The sequence below is a fragment of the Thamnophis sirtalis genome, unplaced genomic scaffold, assembly GCF_051295495.1.
Source record: "Thamnophis sirtalis isolate CommonGarterSnake01/CBP01778 unplaced genomic scaffold, rThaSir2_p1.2 scaffold_13, whole genome shotgun sequence".
NCBI lineage: Eukaryota > Metazoa > Chordata > Lepidosauria > Squamata > Natricidae > Thamnophis > Thamnophis sirtalis.
In genome coordinates, this window is record NW_028261393.1 from 44884652 (window position 1) to 44902266 (window position 17615).

At 44.2% G+C, this 17615-nt stretch overlaps 1 protein-coding gene across 2 annotated transcripts; it reads left to right on the forward strand.

Moving 5' to 3' along the window:
• The first annotated feature begins 1180 nt into the window (after positions 1-1180).
• Positions 1181-17579, forward strand: APOOL (apolipoprotein O like). Of its 2 annotated transcripts, none has more exons than XM_087727343.1 (9): positions 1181-1237; positions 7064-7168; positions 8919-9038; positions 10541-10595; positions 11672-11770; positions 14095-14186; positions 15201-15308; positions 16138-16303; positions 17139-17579. In XM_087727343.1, the coding sequence occupies exons 1-9, from the start codon at positions 1226-1228 to the stop codon at positions 17234-17236; spliced, it is 855 nt and encodes a 284-aa protein (XP_087583469.1). In that variant the 5' UTR covers positions 1181-1225; the 3' UTR covers positions 17237-17579. The 2 variants fall into 2 exon arrangements, with proteins under 2 accessions (XP_087583469.1, XP_087583468.1); XM_087727342.1 differs by having other exon boundaries at positions 1184-1237; positions 7061-7168.
• The last annotated feature ends 36 nt before the right edge of the window (positions 17580-17615 follow it).

Consider the following 17615-nt stretch of genomic DNA (forward strand, 5'->3'; position numbering starts at 1 on the left):
CTCCCTGTCAATCTGCATTAACTTTCTAAAAAGAGGTGATTTGAAGTGTGGTTCAGAGAACTAGCAAATCTTTTTTTTCTCTTCCTAGCCATTCCTGCTTTCTTTATGTCACTATATGGCAGCTCAAGGTCTCTCCCTGCTGGATTTCTGCCTGTCATGTTTTAGTTTGATTCACCGGATATATAACCACAGACGTGTTTCTTGAACTTTTTGCTCTATGTTAGCCTGGGTTAGATTATTCCGTATCCGCCATATTAAATTTTAAGAATGCATTCTTGCAAACTTTGTTTTTAATAAAACGTTTTTCATAAAATAACTTTTTTATGAATAGAAATAATTGTGAGAAGACTAACATTGTTTCACACTTTTTTTGCCAGTATTTTCAATATCCCGCAAACAATTATGATTTCGTGGACTTCTAAAATCCTGCCCTCCTTTCCCCCCAGTCCTGGGACAACACTTTAAAAAACACTGGACTACAGCATCCATTACTTGTAGGAACGTGATGGGAGCTGTAGTCAAATTAACAGATTAACAGAGTTGGAAGGGACCTTATAGGTCTTCTAGTCCAACCCACTCAAGCAGGAGACCCTATATCATTTCTGACAGATGGCAGTCCAGTCTCTTCTCTTCTTGAAAGTCTCCAGTGATGAAGCCCCCACAACTTCCGAAGACAACTTCTGTCCCATGGGTTGATTGTTCTCACTGTCAGTAAGTTCTTCCTTATTTCCAGGTTGAATCTCTCCTTGGTCAGTTTCCCTCCATTATTCCTTGTCTTATTCATTATTATTAGTCTAACAAGGCTAAGAAACCAAGGAAGGAAACTACCAACAAAACTCATATTCATTTTCACCCCAAACACCTTATTTTAGCCCAGTAGATTTAAATCTTGGCAAGTTTAAAAAGGTGTGGACTCCAATTCCCAGAATTCCCCAGCCTGTACTGCCTAGGAATTCTGGGAGTTGGAGTCCACATTTTTTAAATTTGTCAAGGCTGTAAAACACTGTTTTAACCCTCCCCACAGCCGTTGAGCCATGCTCCTGGGGGATCATGGGAGCTGTAGTCCCGCGCGGGAAACTCTGCCGCTAGGGCGCCGCCAAAGGAAAACACCGGTTGACGTCACTCCAACGCCGCTTCTCCGCTCCACCGGCTCTCTAGGCCGGCTTTCCTACAGCTCCGCCCTCTTCCGGGTTGGACGCCTCCCACGTGAAGAGGTGGGGCCAAAATGGCGGCCAAGGTGAGTGGCTGCGTCGCGCCTCTCCGGGTCTCCAATTTCGGCGACTTTTGAGGCTGCTGGAAGCCCCTTTTTTTAAAAAAAAAACTTTCCTTCTTTAGTTTCGGGATCCACGACGGAGCCTCCCAGCCTTAAAGGGAGCCGTTTCCCGCTTTTCAACTGAAAACTGGTCCTAGGCTGCAAAGGGTGCCTGAGCATGTGCAGAGTTGCCTTTCCCTGCGAGGGTCTCTGAATCAGCCAGCAGGGCCTCTTTCTCATCTTCGCTCTTCTCTCCCGCCAGCCACGAAATTGGATCTTTGTCCTGCAAAAAAAGAGGCCCCAAAGCGGAGGAGGGGGTGGGAAAGGCGAGTGGACCTCTGAGCGTGTGCAGAGGGATTTGTCCTATGCCTTACCGCAGTCATCGCCCCTTCCTTCTCTGAATGGGGGGGTGCGAAAGAAATAAGAGCCGCAGGGCAATGGATGAGGAAGCTCAATGGGCAAAGCATCTCTTCTGAAGCTTGGCTCCATTGATAATTTCTTGTTCATGCCCCTCTCCATATCAGTGTGGAAAGGTGGACATTGGGGTGTTCCTGAAGATGCTGGGCAGCGGAGCATGTGCAGAATGCCCTTCCATCGTGAAATCAGATTTAATAGATTAACAGAGTTGGAAGGGGCCTTATAGGTCATCTAGTCCAACCCACCCACTCAAGCAGGAGAGACTACACCATTTCTGACGAATGGCACTCCAATCTCTCCTTGAAAGCTTCCAGTGATGAAGCGTCCACAACTTCCAAAGGCAGCTTCTGTTCCATTGGTTGATTGTTCTCACTGTCAGAAAATGTCTCCTTTTTTCTAGGTTGAATCTCTCTTTGGTCAGTTTCTAACCATTATTCCTTGTCTGGCCTTTGGGTGCTTTGGAAAATAGCTTGTTCCTCCTTCTCTGTGGCAGCCCCTCAAATATTGGAAGACTGCTATCACATCTTCCCTGATCCTTCTCTTTATTACACTAGCCATGCCCAGTTTCTGCAACCGTTCATCATACATTTTAACCTCCAGTCCCCTCATCATCCTGGTTGCTCTCCTCTACACTCTTTTTAGAGTATCAACATCTTTTATAGTGTGGTGACCAAAACTGTATTCTAGGTGTGATCTTACTAAGGCTTTATAGATTGGTATTAGTACCTCACTTGATCTTAATTGCATCCCCCTGTTAATGCAATTTAGGATTGCATTGGCTTTTTTGGCTGCCGCTGCCCACAGCTTGCTCCTATTTAGCTGGTTGTCCACTAAGACTTCAAGATCCCCCTCACAGTCACTGCTATTAAGTCTGGTTTCACCCAGTTTATATGTGTACTTTGGGGGGGGGGGGGTTAACCTAAGTGTAGGACTTTTCTCTACATTGAAAATCCCACTGATGAGGCCTCCAGATGTAACCCAACATCCTTGGGATTTTTCTGAGATTCCTGGCCAGACGTCTCTCCCTAAGAACTGCAAGAATTCTTTATTGGCCAAGTATGATTGGACGGAATTTGTCTTCGGTCCATAAGCTCTCAGTTTACATAAAAGCTATGATAAATCATGAACACTTAGTGATAGTCATAGGATACCAACTAAGCAATCAACATAAATCATACTAGGAAACTAAATAAAACAATATAAATCGTAAAGATACAAGCAACAAAATGATAGTCATAAGTAAAAAAGGAGATATGTAATAGAAAAGATGAGAAGAAGCATAGTAATACAGTATTAGTAAATTATTGACAGTGTCGTGGGAATTAGTTGTTTAGCAGAGTGGTGGCATTCGGGGGAAAACTATCCTTGTCTCTAGTTGTTCTGGTGTGCAATGCCCTATAGTGTCGCTTTGAGGGTCGAAGTTAATTTATATCCAGGATGTGAGGAGTCTGTAAATATTTTCACGGCCTTCTTTTTGACTCTTGTAATGTACAGGTCCTCAATGGAAGGCAGGTTGGTAGCCATTGTTTTTTCTGCAGTTCTGATTATCCTATGAAGTCTGTGTCTGTATTGTTGGATTGCAGGGCCAAACCAGACAGTTATAGAGGTGCAGATGACAGACCCAATAATTCCTAAAAAACTAGAGCCCTGTTAGCAAAACTATTCTGCTAATTTGTTTTAAAACTCCCAAAATTAGCGTTGGACATTCTTGAATCAATACTCCACAAGTTCCTATTTCTGGTGATAAGGTGTTTTCAAGATGCTATCCTGTGTTTTGAATCTTCCAGGTATCTTCCTTTTGAATCTTTTTTCTCAAACATGCAATTTACCAGATTATTTGTTTTAAGTGTCAGTTTTTTCAGCCGCTGCTTATGTCTGACAGGACATCATAATACATTTTAGGTGTACAAACTTTTTTTTTCCTGGTAAAAGATGCATTCCCTTTGTTAATCACTTGGTTTTATGCAAGCAGTGGCAAAAAACAAAGAAGAAGAATTAACTTCTTCATATGTGCATGTGCTTGTTGCAAATGCTCTAGAACTTTTGTGGAATCTAGAATGAAATGACAGATCCAAGTAAAATACAGCTGATGCTGTAATATTTGTGTGACGCCCTTCAAGTTGCTGTGATTGACAATAATAGAATAATAATGGGTGGGTGTAGACCAGCGCCCCTCAATCGTTTGGGCACCAGGAACCAATTCTTTGGAAAGAGGTTTTTTCACGGATTAGAGGGGGCATGGATGGGGCATGCCGCGAACCAGTGCTAGTCCACAGACTGGGGGTTGGGGACCCATAGGGTAAACAACTTGTTTTAGGTCTCGCTCTTTCGCCTACATTGATTCCCTAATAGATTATTTTAATCAAAAATAAAGAAAGGTCTGTTCCAAAGCCAAGTATTATATGAGCCCTGGTGGCGCAGTGGTTAGAGCTGAGTAATGCAGGCTCCTGCTGACTGCCGGCTACCTGCAATTTGGCAGATCGAATCCCACAGGGCTCTAGTTTGACTCAGCCTTCCATCCTTCCAAGGTGGGTAAAATGAGGAGCCAGATTGTTGGGGGCAATAGGCTGACTCTGTAAACCATTTAGAGAGGGCTGTAAAGCACTGTAAAGTGGTATATAAGTCTAAGGGCTATTGCTATTACTCCCTCCCTCCCTCCCTCCCTCCCTCCCTCCCTCCCTCCCTCCCTTCCTTCCTTCCTTCCTTCCTTCCTTCCTTCCTTCCTTGACAGTAGTTAAAATGCAGGCTAACTCTGCCCACAACCAGGAGTTCCATCCTGAGCGGCTCAAGGTTGACTCAGCCTTCCAGCCATCCAAGGTGGGTAAAATGAGGAGCAAGATTGTTGGGGGCAAGAGGCTGGCTCTAAAACCGCTTAGAGGGGGCTGTAAAAGCACTCTAAAGTGGTTTATAAGTCTGAGTGCTATTGCTATTAGCTTTCAGTGTCATTTTGATTTCTGGGAATGCCTCTGGAACACATGGCGTTTTTAGAAAATAAGCATGCTAAATATCTGTAATGTCAGTGCCAGGGATGACTTCACAACTGGCGAAAGGGGGTGTGAAGGGAAGAAGCTCACAGGCCTCTCTTGACATAAATACAGGGGTGATGTGAGCTTTCTGTAAAGAGGCAGCGTGCATACTGCCCCACCAGCAATGTTTTTATGGGCTGCCAGTTTTTATGGGCTGCCAGTTAAGCTTTTCTTCTGAGCTTTTAAAAAGAGACTGGACAGCCGTTTGTCTGAAATGGCAAAAGGTCGTGATGGCGAACCCATGGCAGAGCCCTCTCTGCAGGCACGCAAGCTGTCACCCCAGCTCAATTCCACCATGCATGCCTGCGTGCCTCCCGCTGGCCAGCTGGTTTTGGTGTCTGCTGTGTTTGCATTACATGCCTGCACATGTGCAAGGGTCGGCCGTGTGCAGGGGGGTTATGCACACATGTGCAGCGGTTGCGCAAGCATGGGGGTGGGGCACGCAGGGTGGGCATGCACGAATTGCATTACGGCGTGCTTTTGGCACGTCATGACAAAAAGGTTAGCCATCACTGCTATAGGGACTCCTGCTTGAGCAGGGGGTTGGACTAGAAGATCTCTTAAGGTCCCTTCCAACTCTGTTGTCCTGTTGGTGGCCAAGCTATTTTCTTAGCCAGCCGAAGAAAATGTTTTTCAGTGGTATGTTTCAGGGTAGTTTCTTTTTTCTTTTACTTTCCCTGTCTAATTTATATCATGATTTCAACACTGGAAGTATAATTCTTACACTTTGCAGCTTGCAAATCCTGTTAGTTGCCCCTGAATTGCAATTATGGATAACAGAGCAGCATTATTTAATCATAGCAACTTAATTTAATCTAAGCGAGAGACAGTTAAACAAAATCAAATAATCTCAGTTTTTTATCCAGACCTAATAATATGCCCCTTCCACAGACAGGCTGTCTTGAGTCTTGTGATTTTAATGGAAAAAAATTTTTTTTTACATCAATCAATGTTAAGATAATTGCTTCAAAATAATTGCTGAGCACTGAAATCTATTACAGGAGCATTTTGTTAGTCACTGCCCAGTTCCTTTCGGTAGACATCTCAAAGCAATTAGTGTTATTCGTGGAGTGAGCCAATTCCAGCCGTCATGCTACAATTCTTACCATGTAAATAAGATTGAAAATGTATGAAGAAATGAGAAAGTTTAAAAACAAACAAATCAGTGTTGAAGTTTCCAGTCATGTTTCTAATGAACCCCTCACCCCAAAAAAGTAATTTTGCCATTAAAGTGGATTAGACATACGAAGAACAGTTGCAGAAATTGGGTATGGCTCAGTGGTGGGATTCAAATAATTTAACAACCGGTTCTTTGCCCTAATGACTAGCTGGGTGGGCGTGGCTCAGTGGTCATGTGACCTGGTGGGCATGGCCAACTCAATGTCATTCACGTCAATGGGTGCTTCGCCTTAGCTGTGACAATGTAATCAGGGTGAACCGGAGAAACAGTTTCTGCAAGCAGAGCAATAAAGATTAGGCTAGAAACAACACCAGAATATTTCCTTCCTGCCTTCCTTACAGGATTAGCCCTGTAAAGTGCGGGGAAAAAGATTTCTTTCAACAACCTGTTCTCCGAACTGCTTAGAAAGTTAACTGGTTCTCCCGAATAGGTGCGAACTGGCTGAATCCCACCACTGGTATGGCTAATCTAGAGAAAAGAAGGTCTAGAGGTGAAATAATAGCAGTTTTTCAGTATTCGAGGGGTTGACACAATGAAGAGGGTGATCAACTTATTTTCCAAAGCACCAGAAGGCAGGACAAGAAACAATGGATGGAAACTGATCAAGGGGAGAAACAACTTGGAATTAAGGAGAAACTTCCTAACACTGAAGACAATTAGCCAGTGGAACAGCTTGCCCTTAGAAATCGTGGGCGCTTCATCACTGAAAGTTTTTAAGAGACTGGACAGTGACTTGTCTCAAATTCTATAGGGTGTCCTGCTTGAGCAGGGAGCTGGACTAGAAGACCTCCAGGGTCCCTTCCAACTCTATTCTGATTGATTGATTGATTGATGTGCAAAGAGAAAATACACTATATTGGCAAAAGTGTTCGCTCATCCACCCACATAATCAGACTCAGTTATACTCAGAATACTTTTGGCAATATAGTGTATCTGCTCTGAGCTCCACATAGGCATCAGGAAGGGCATCCGGCCTGTAAATGCTCTGCTCTGCTCAGTCGCCCCAACTCCACCCCGAAACAAGGGATGAAAGGCTTATTTTTTTAAAAAATGGATAAACCAGCCTTCCCAACTTAAAGAGAGATGTGGGCATAACAGTTTTCTTGGTGTTAGAATGGATGTTGAGGAACAAAAGCTGCTTTCCTGAAGGTATCGAATGTGTCCCTTGATTTCTTCCTCTGACAGCAGGTCACCAAATGGGCAGCTCTTCCTACAGTTCTAGCATGGACTTCTACTCATGCACTTGCTGCAGCCGAAGGAGAACAGAAATCTTGCCGGATTAGAGCACATCAGGTGAGATTCGTAAGGTCACTGCGGGTTTCGTGTTGTGTAGCAAAGCTTTCCCTGCGAAGGTTACATCTCAGGAAAAGGGTCTTTATGTAGTAGCCTGGAAATGTGGAATTATGCTCAAAACAAAAAAGATTGTGCATCTTTGTTTATTTAGCCATCTGTCAAATAAATATGCATGGTAGATCATTATACAGCAGCCTAAGAGGAAAGTAATACGTAATTAATAAGTAAAAGCAATTAACAAGTAATGGAGCTTCTTGTAATGACCTCCTGGAGGCTGAACTCAAGATCACCAAAAGTGATCTTTATAAATATAGTATTTCCACCTATTTGGAAAGGTAGAACTTTCCCCATCTGTTTTGGTTCTGGTTGAATTGCATTGGGGAACGATCAGACAAAACATGATTTAATCAGTCTTATTCTCTGTTATGGGCTTCCCCAGCCAGCAATGGCTGTTGCTGAGAATTCTGGGGAATAAGCTCCATACATCTAGAGAGGAGATAAGTTAAATTCATGAAAGGATTTCACTCCTGTTTAGAGCAGCTTTGAATCCCAAAGAGCTACTCTGATACTCCTTGGGGGAATTCTTCTCTCCACCCCCGCCCCCCCAGCTCCTAACTCCAGGGTTTCAAGGACCTTTTTGGGAGAATCGTGGCTTGATGGCTTTGCAACTCAATCACTCTAGATTTCTTTTTATTTCTTATGAAACCAGATAAAAGCACAAAATGTGAAGAAAGAATGGGGAGGAGGGTTGGCTTGTAGTAATTAATTTTGATGGACTTCTGTTAACTCCAGAACCTATAGCAGATCAGGATGGGTCAATGATTGGCATTCCCTATTCCTAGCTTAGTAATGCGGGGGAAAAACAACCAGTAGGTCTCTTTGGGGAGGGATGAAAACAGTGACTCGCTTTGGAAGGGTGGTGATATGGAAGACCCCTTTAAATGATTTAGAATAGGAGGAGAGACGGAGTCAAGAGAGGAAGCAGCCTAGAATCCTTACATTCCCACAAAAAATCCCAGTTGAGTCCCTCTTAAGTTCTGTTGACTCCTATCTATTTAGTGCTGACACTTTAGTCCTTGGCTAGACTCTTGTGTATAAAGATAAAGGTTCCCCTCGCACATATGTGCTAGTCGTTCCTGACACTAGGGGACTCATCTCCGCTTCAAAGCCAAAGAGCCAGTGCTGTCCAAAGACGTCTCTGTGGTCATATGGCTGGCATGACTAAACGTCAAAGGCACACGGAACGAGTTTCCCTTCCCACCAAAGTGGTCCCTTGCATTTTTACATGCTTTCGAACTGCTAGGTTGGCAGAAGCTGGGACAAGTAACGGGAGCTAACTCCATTAGGCGGCGCTAGAGATTCGAACCGTCGAACTGCCGGCCTTTCTGATTGACAAGTTCGGCGTCTTAGCCACTGAGCCACCATGTCCCCTCTGAGCCACTGTGTCTCCCCTTGGGTATAGACGTGAGCAATAAATCAGCCTAACTGGAACTTAACATGTGGTCCCGATTCTTCGTGCTTGACAAGAAGCAGATTTGAACACCTCTTATGAGCAATTGCATTGCAATATCTGTGGCCACTTAGTGGTGGAGCACTAGTTCCTTCTTATCAATAACCTCATGACCAATTCTTGTTGAATGAGGAGCAAAGAAATATCACTGATAAGGGAAATGGAATGGAGGCTCAGCGTTCATTTCCGCAGGCAAGCCCATGGTCACCGTCTGCCCCTTCCTTTTTTTTTTCCCCTCAGCTTCCCATTTACAACGCCCCACCTCTGGAATCACGGTACGTTGACGAAAAACCCGGCCGGCTGCAAACCAGGATTTCATCCGTAAGAAAGACGACAAGTTACTACCTAAAGAACTGCAAGGTGAGAACACAAGCAGGCTTCTCGATTTAGGAACAGAAATAATACATTTCAGAAGATTCAGTCACAACCCCGTTGGAGAAGAGAGCGGGGAGAGGGGGGAAGCATGTTGGACATCAAAACAACCTTTGAGATGCATATTAAATGTCTCTTGGCCACAACTCTTACAAGCTTCTTGGGTTTTTGCATTTAAGATGTTTCTCCCTTGTGAATGGAGACGTTCTCAAATAAGTCATTTCCCTATTATTATTTTTTTCCGTGCCTATCATTTTGTCCTCTAATTACCGTGATAATCCTGAGCTTGTTGGATAATGACATCTGGTGAGGTGAAGCCAGACTTAACGTTTAATGCAAGATTCCTACCTTGCAAACTGTAAATCTGAGCCGCAGTGGTTAGAGTGCAGTGCTGCAGGCTACTTATGCTGACTGCCAGCTGACTGCAATTTGGCAGTTCAAATCTCACCAGGCTCCAGGCTGACTCAGCCTCCCATCCTTCCGAGGTTGGTAAAATGAGGATCCAGATTGTTGGGGGCAAGATGCTGACTCTGTAAACTGCTTAGAGAGGGCTGTAAAGCACTGTGAAGTGGTATGTAAGTCTAAGGGCTATGGATATGGATATAGGGTAGACATTCTGATTGATAGTTGAATTAATAATTGGAATGAAAGATATTATAACTGTCCATAACATCTTTGACGTAAATGCCAATTCTGTATATTCCAATAACTGAACTGGATATTCAGTTATGAGGCCACTGCTGTACCCCCATAGAAGTTTTGTATATAATTACACAGATTGTGTGCATATGTTTATTTTTCTCTCCTGTTCTCATCATACCCTAAACAAACAAAACCTCGCAAACTGTGATGAAAACTGAAATTGTCCTGCAGATGCATAGCATAGAGATGAAAGGGAGAAGATATGTGTGTATATCGTTCACTACCATATGGTCATTCTTAATTGCTGAGATCTTGGATCGTGATATGAATAAATCTAATAAGTAATGTGCATGCATGGGCACACCAGAACAATAGGGAAGATTCTTACCAGTTTTGGGGTTGTTTCTTTTTTTGATTTTGTAAAAGATTGCAAATTTTTTTGACTTTGTAAGCTGGGAATTCAAAGAATTGTAATCGCAACACATGATTTGCATTAAGTGACATTATTTACCCAATTTTGCCCATGAATACCTGGGGGATGACAAGGGGGAGCAGTGATTGGTGTTGGTGTGTATACAGTGTCATCCCACAAAAGCTGCCACTTCCATCACACACCACAGGTACAAAACACGAAGACAATTTCTCATCACTTTGTCATCCCACGTATGTATCATTTTCTAATTGCAAATCGCATACACTGGGATGGGTTTACACATTGCGTTAAAAACAAAGAGTATTTTTTTCCAGCCGTCTCCCCTTTCTATGAAGCTGCCTTCATATTTGCCAGTGGGATTTTTTTTAAAAAAAAGAAAAAACAACAATGATTTTTTGTTTGTTTGTTTCTACAGGACGCTTACCTCTTCGTCAAAAGGGGAGTCACGACTTCCCTCCAGTTTGGAAAAGGTGGGCGCATCAATAGAGCACTTTGCACCACCTTCTGTTTTGGGGTACTTATGGTTAGCTTTGCGGGGTAATTAGACCAGACAGGAGGCCCAGCTCTAAGCACAGATAGTCCGCGACGTATGACCAGTTTTCCCCATTTTACGACCTTTCTTGCCACAGCTGCTAAGTGAATCACTGCAGTTGTTAAGTTGGTAACACGGTTGTTAAGTGAATCTGGCTTTCCCCTGTGGACGTTGCTCATCAGAAAGTTGCAAAAAATGATCACCGCAACTCTACCATAAATATTTGCCGATGTCAACTCGCAATGCACTCCTGGCCGGCTCACGACTTGCTGTAGGCAGAAGGGGGGAACTGCCACGACCAGAAGTCCATTCCACACATAACCTTTCTCCAGATGGAATGCCAGGTTACCAGAGCCAGCTGGAGAGGCGGGGTTTCTACAGCCCGCAAAAGTACTCCTTTGGAGAATGTGATTTATGACACACCCTGGGAGGGGGAGGGGAAACAGGGTTGTGGTTGGGCCATAAATCACGTGGGGCAGAGCTGGCTCCACTCAGGAACTGCTGACATGTTGCTCCTAATAAATCACTGGGTTTCCTTTGAAACTTGGCTCAAGGCTCATGGATTAATTAAGGGATCCGTCCGAACCCTAACAGCCAACTGCCCCACTTTTGATCATGTGATCATTGGGATGCTGCAACAGTTGCGTAAAAAAACAATCATAAGTCACTTTTTTCAGTGCCGTTGTAACTTCGAACAGTCACGAAATGAATGGTTGTAAGTCTAGGATTACCTGTCCTAACTTTAACTTTATTGTAAGGCTACGTTAACAGACTCTTGCAAGCCTGAAAGTACAATTTTCCACCTGTCTCTTTTACTCCTGAGAAAGTAGGGAGGGTCCTTTCTGAGCTGCTTGCCCTGCCCATATTCCTTTTGTGGGCTCAGCTGCCTCTTATCCATTATGTAGTCCCTAGTCTTCCTTCTGTCTCTCAAGGCCATTCCCACATACCACTACAACTTCTGAAAATAACCAACGAGCTAAAGAACTAACCACGATTGTTTTGCTTCTCTTGAAGATGTGTTCTTTTACCTGAAGAATCCTCCCCCAGAATTTCTCCCTAAAGTTGGTGTGATCACAGTTTCAGGACTGACCGGAATAATCCTAGCCAGGAAAGGTAAGATAATGCTTATTGTTACAACACTACAATTATGGGGAAGGAAGCTACTCCAGATGATAAGAAAAACTGCACTTACTTATTAGAGTGATCTCTGTTGCTGTGTTCAATTTATTCTTAACCTACAGCCAGTATCTTCAGGGGTGTGGTTAACAATAGTCTAGATGGCAACTGTGAAGTTGTGATGGTAGCTCTGCCCTCTATGTGATGGGCACAACTTGGATTACAGTATCATGGCTCCATCTTGGCTTTTTTTGACCGTGCTGTGGGGATACCCCACTCCAGACTAAGTTAATCATTTTACCTACAGCTTTTGAAGCTGCAGCTGTGGACAAAAAGAAAAGATGCAGCTGCTTTAAAGAGTTGCCAGCAAATATTATAGGTTCAAATCCCCGTGACCCGACAATTGCGCGATAGACATGTGCGCCGACAAAATATCGCCGATTAAAACACGACATCAAAATAGCGACGACAAAAGCGCGATGACAAGCTCAATAAAGCACAATAAAATCGAAAAAAGGTTAGGGTTAGGGTTTTATTTATTTATCTAATTAGTTTGTATGCCGCCCACTCTCGAGAGACTCAGGGCGGCTTACAGGTAAAAAAGGAAGGGGAGGACATACAAAGAACAAACAACATTAAAAAATCCACAACATTCACAACTTAGAATGGGGCTGGACAAAATCAACAGCCCCAGGCCTGCCGGAACAGCCAGATCTTGGTCGCTTTGCGGAAGGCCGGAAGGGTAGGAAGGATCCGGATCTCAACGGGGAGATCGTTCCATAGGGCCGGAGCAGCTACAGAAAAGGCCCTCCCCCGGGGAGTCGCCAGCCGACATTGACCGGCAGATGGAATCCGGAGGAGGCCTAGTCTGTGCGATCTTATTGGTTTCTGGGAGGCAATTGGCAGGAGGCGGTCTCTCAGGTAGCCAGGTCCGATACCATGTAAGGCTTTAAAAGTAACGACTAGCACCTTGAAGCGTGTCGGGAGACCAATGGGAAGCCAGTGCAGCTCGCGGAGGATAGGTGTAACGTGGGTGTACCTAGGTACACCCACTATCGCTTGCGCGGCTACGTTCTGGACTAACTGAAGTCTTCGAACACTCTTCAGGGGCAGCCCCAGGTAGAGCGCGTTACAGTAATCCAGTCTTGAGGTGACGAGGGCGTGAGTGACCATCTGAAAGGCCTCCCGGTCCAGATAGGGTCGCAACTGGTGCACCAGGCGAACCTGGGCAAAGGCCCCCCTGGTCACAGCCGACAAGTGATGTTCCAACCTCAGCTGCGGATCCAGGAGGACTCCCAAATTGCGAACCCTCTCTGAGGGGCGTATAATTTCATCCCCCAGGCTGCCGCGATTTTGTCGGCGCGCTATTGTCGAAAATCAATTAGCGATTTTGACAGCGCTCATTTGTCCATCGCGTTTTTGTCGGCACGCATATGTCTATCACGCATTTGTCAGTGAACCTCAAACTCCTGCTTCAAAAATACCATTGTACTTCCATATCCTAAGCACTGCACAGCTACTGAATCTTGAGCGAATGGAATGTGCTCAGTTAGTTCTCAAGTAGCGTTAGCTTGGTTAGTTTTTGGCGGCTGAGCCTGATGTGCAAATCTAGACAACTTGTTCCGACCCAGCCTTCACAGGTAACGATAAGCTGTTTATTCGTGAGTGAAACACACCCCTTTTTTTTAATAACAGGGCAGTATCCGTCTTTTATTCACAGGGCTAAAAAAAAAAATCGAACGTAATTAGTCCCAACAAACCTGGGTTTAGCCAAGGAATCTGAAGTGTACTAGAAACGAACGGTTGTCTGTGACAACTGGCCCCTCCCAAACCCCTCCTATTTATTTCCCAGCCAGGGAAGGGATTGGCTAGCATCCACATCTGCTTTTCCCTGAGAGCCGGCTTATTGTTTTCCTTCGCTCTCCTTTCCTTTCCTCTCTGCATATACGCGCACCTGGGATGGGGGCCAATCTGTTCCTCCTCCTCACTCAGTTCAAACCCCGAAGACAGCAGCCTCCCCACCTGGGGGAGGATGGAAGGCCCCTGGCTCTGCCTCTGTCCCCGATGCTGTTTCCTTATCGGAAACTTCCAAAGTCTCCCAAGTTGGCCCAGGCCATCCCTCAAGCTCCTCTTGGTCAGACTCTGCCACTAGCTCTGCTGGCAGCCGACAGGCCACAACGCAACTTGGCCAGTGAATGTACTCTAGGAAAGCAGGCCAATTATGTAGTGAAATCAGTGAATTATGAGGACACAGGCCTTGAAACTTCATGTTGCAGTTAGTGGTGCTCTGTGTGTTCTCACTTGGGCTTTGTTTCTCGCAGGATCTCGGTTCAAGAAAATCGCCTATCCCGTGTGCCTTGGTTCACTAGGTGTATCTCTTTGCTACCCAGCACAGTCGGTGATTGTTGCTAAGGTAAATTTCTCTTAAAGTTCATATTTAGGGGAGATTAGATAGATAGATAGATCGATGGATCGATGGATCGATGGATGGATCGATGATGGATGGATGGATGGATGGATGGATGGATAGATGGATAGATAGATAGATAGATAGATAGATAGATAGATAGATAGATAGATAGATAGATAGATAGATAGATAGATAGATAGATGATACCATATTTTTTGGAGTATCACACCAAGGTTTTGAAGAGGCAAATTTTAAAAAAAAAGTTTTTGCACTCTGCAGACCTCCCCAAAACAGCCAGTTTTCTGCAAAAACGGGCCCGTTTTTTTTTCCCTAAAAAAAAAAAAAAAACATGAATAGCCTTTAGGAAGCTTGCAGAGTGCTCCTGGGGGGTGGGGTGGGCCAAAACAAGCAAAAAACGGCCCATTTTTTTGTCCAAAAAATTGTATGCATAGCCTTTAGTAGGCTGCAGAGTGCTCCTAGGGGCTGGGGGGGGGGCAAAATTGAGCAAAAAATTGCTCTTTTTCTGCCCTCCCCAGCCCCCAGGAGCACTCTGCAAGGCTCCTAGAGGCTATGCACGGCCATTTTGATGAAGGGGGTGGGGTTTCGGGAGGCAAAAAATGCTGTATTCAGTGTATAAGATGCACCCAGATTTTCAGGTTCTTTTTTGAGGGGAAAAAGGTGCACCTTATACTCTTGAGAAATACGGGATGAATGGATGGATAGATGATGGATGGATGGATGGATGGATGGATGGATAGATGATGGATGGATGGATGGATGGATGGATGGATGGATGGATGGATAGATAGATAGATAGATAGATAGATAGATAGATAGATAGATAGATGATAGATATTAAACTCCAGGGGCCAAATTTCAAGTAGACTGCTATTCAGAATTAGGAAGTTTTTCTTCCACTCTCCGAATTGTCCTATTCATTAAAAAAAAAAAAAAAAAAGGAAAATCACCACCTTGTGTCTGTTGTTGACTTGAATAACACATTTCATGCTAAACCAGGTTACAGGTAGCAAAGTTTATACTGCGAGTCATAAGACGTATACAGCTATAGGATCACTCTGGACCCAAAAACCTTCTGCAGAAGTTGCCCAGGAAAAAGATATTCAGGTATGTCCTTTTCCAAGAATAGCAAGAGTTTTGATATGTTTTAAAACATCAACATTTTGCATCTGTTTAAATGATATAATTAACTGCATTTCTATAATTGCCCATTGTAAAGAGGCCCTAAGGTAGAGCTTAATGTTAGTTATCTATACATGAAGTCCTTGATGCTCCTGAATTTGGTGGCTTGCTTGCAGATGTTTCATTACCCAACTAGGTAACTAACCTCATAAGCAATAAATTATACCCTAAATCTTGACAACTTTAAGATCTGTGAACTTCAACTCCCTAGAATTAAACTAGGGACTCAGTAAAGATTTTTTTTTTAAGTTCCTTGTTTCATAGTTGGCTGCCAATTCTTTCTTACCACAAGTGACCAGATATGAGGCTGCTTTTAAAATCTGGCCCAAGTCCATTATCTTTATCTCTATTTGTATTTTGTATTAAGGGTGGGAAAATCTTAAATAAAATACATATTACAAAAATTAAAATCTGGCCCAGGTCTTTCTCGTGCTGGCATTTGATGACTTCTAATAAGAATTCTGAGCTAAAGCAGAAATATTTTGGCCAATGTCTATGGAGCTTCTCAGTCATCCAGGTCATGTGCTTTTTATAAGAGGCAACTGGACTTACTGGTTTTTCTTTGGAAGACGTTTTGCTTCTCATCCAAGAAGCTTCTTCAGAAAGTCCCGTTGCCTCTTGAAAAAGAAATATTGGCCAATGCTTTTATTAAAATCAGTCCCTTTTTGGAAGCCACACTGTTTAATTAGAATAGACTTCCCAGCCAAGATATCCTTCTGGATATGCCATAATTCCGTCTCTTTTTCAAGTACAGGAAGCTTCACGAGTCAGTCATAGCCTCCCAAAAGCTCAGGAGGCTTCTGTAAAATCGGAGGACAAGGCAGAAACTTCAGAGAAACTGACCCAGAGGGAGAGGTCAGACGTGCACAAAGATTATGAGACTTCGGTGGGCGAAACGAAGGCGCCAAATGTCAGGACAGGTGAGATGTTTCTAATTGCCATCACAGACTTTTCACAACTCTGGATCTGCAATTCCCAAATTGGATGATAGTTCATGCAGATTTTTGGGTAAGGGAGGTTGTTTTAAACACATGTGAAAGGCAGCTGGTTAGTGCAGGCTGTATCGGTTATGGCCCGCCAGTGGCCAGTCACGAACAAATCTTCACACTAAACAAACTAATTATCTCCTGCAAACTCTCCTCCCCTTTCGCTCCTCTTTTATTCCCTATGGGCAGGGGGGCGTTCACCGTCCACCTGTGCCTTTACTCCCGAGTTGATCCTTGTTCTTTAACTGTTCCCTTCTCCTGGCAGCTCTGTATATGCACACACTGGGAACAGGCTGCAGCTGTTCTTCTGCCCCACTGATCTCTGACTCCGAAGGCAGCTGATAACTCTCGGATGGCCCTGGCCCCCTCTCTGCCTCTGACGCAGAGCCTTCATCAGAGCCTTCCCCAGGCTCCAGGACTGGCCCATGTTCCTCCCCAACCTCCTCACTGTCTGAGTCTGCTACCAGCTCTGCTGGCAGGCCACAACATAAATAAACCTCAGGAGCAGGGGTAAAATTCAGCAGGTTCTGACAGGTTCTGAAGAACCGGTAGCAGAAATTTTGAGTAGTTCAGAGAATCGGCACATACCACCTCTGGCTTGCCCCAGAGTGGGATGCAAATGGAAATTTTGCAGTATCCTTCTCCTGCCACGCCCACCAACCCACGCCCACAGAACCAGTAGTAGAAAAATTTGAATTTCACCTCTGCTCAGGGGGCTCTCCCTGATTCCAGAAATGCTTGTCCTAACATCTTTGTGTATATTTGGCAGATGTATTGAAGGTGCCCAAGTTCAAAACAGATGCCAGCCTCATGGACTATGGGCAGGCCAGCCCAGAAGATGCAGATCTGTATAGCAAGAGAAGCTAATAACCTCCAGTTTTCCTCACGGGACTTTGAAAACAGGTGTGGAAGCCCTGTGCAATTTGCTCGCGGTCTGCATGGTGATAACGAAGTCAGGTAGCTTCTTAACTCTCCTTCTCTTGCCAATCTTCCCGTGCAATCCTTAAAATCTTTTTCTACTCGTTAGTGCCACTTCGTATTTTCAACTGGTTGAAAGCATAATTGGCCTCTGGGTGTAAAAAAAAAAGCCAAGAAGCTTCTCAAGAGATCCTTGCTGCCAAATTAGTGAACAGTGTAAATAACAAAGGATACCACGCTGCTTCTAATAAAAAAAACCTGCAATAATAATAATAAGAGAATTTAAACCACATTTTGTTTTGCGTTTCTTTCTAATCCCTGAGCTACT

What these genes read in the sequence shown, in the direction of transcription:
- APOOL (XM_087727342.1), top strand. An exon ending in GCCGGATTAGAGCACATCAG is followed by an intron (nt 7,169 to 8,918) that starts GTGAGATTCGTA and finishes TTTTCCCCTCAG; the next exon opens with CTTCCCATTTACAACGCCCC. An exon ending in TTCCCTCCAGTTTGGAAAAG is followed by an intron (nt 10,596 to 11,671) that starts GTGGGCGCATCA and finishes CTTCTCTTGAAG; the next exon opens with ATGTGTTCTTTTACCTGAAG.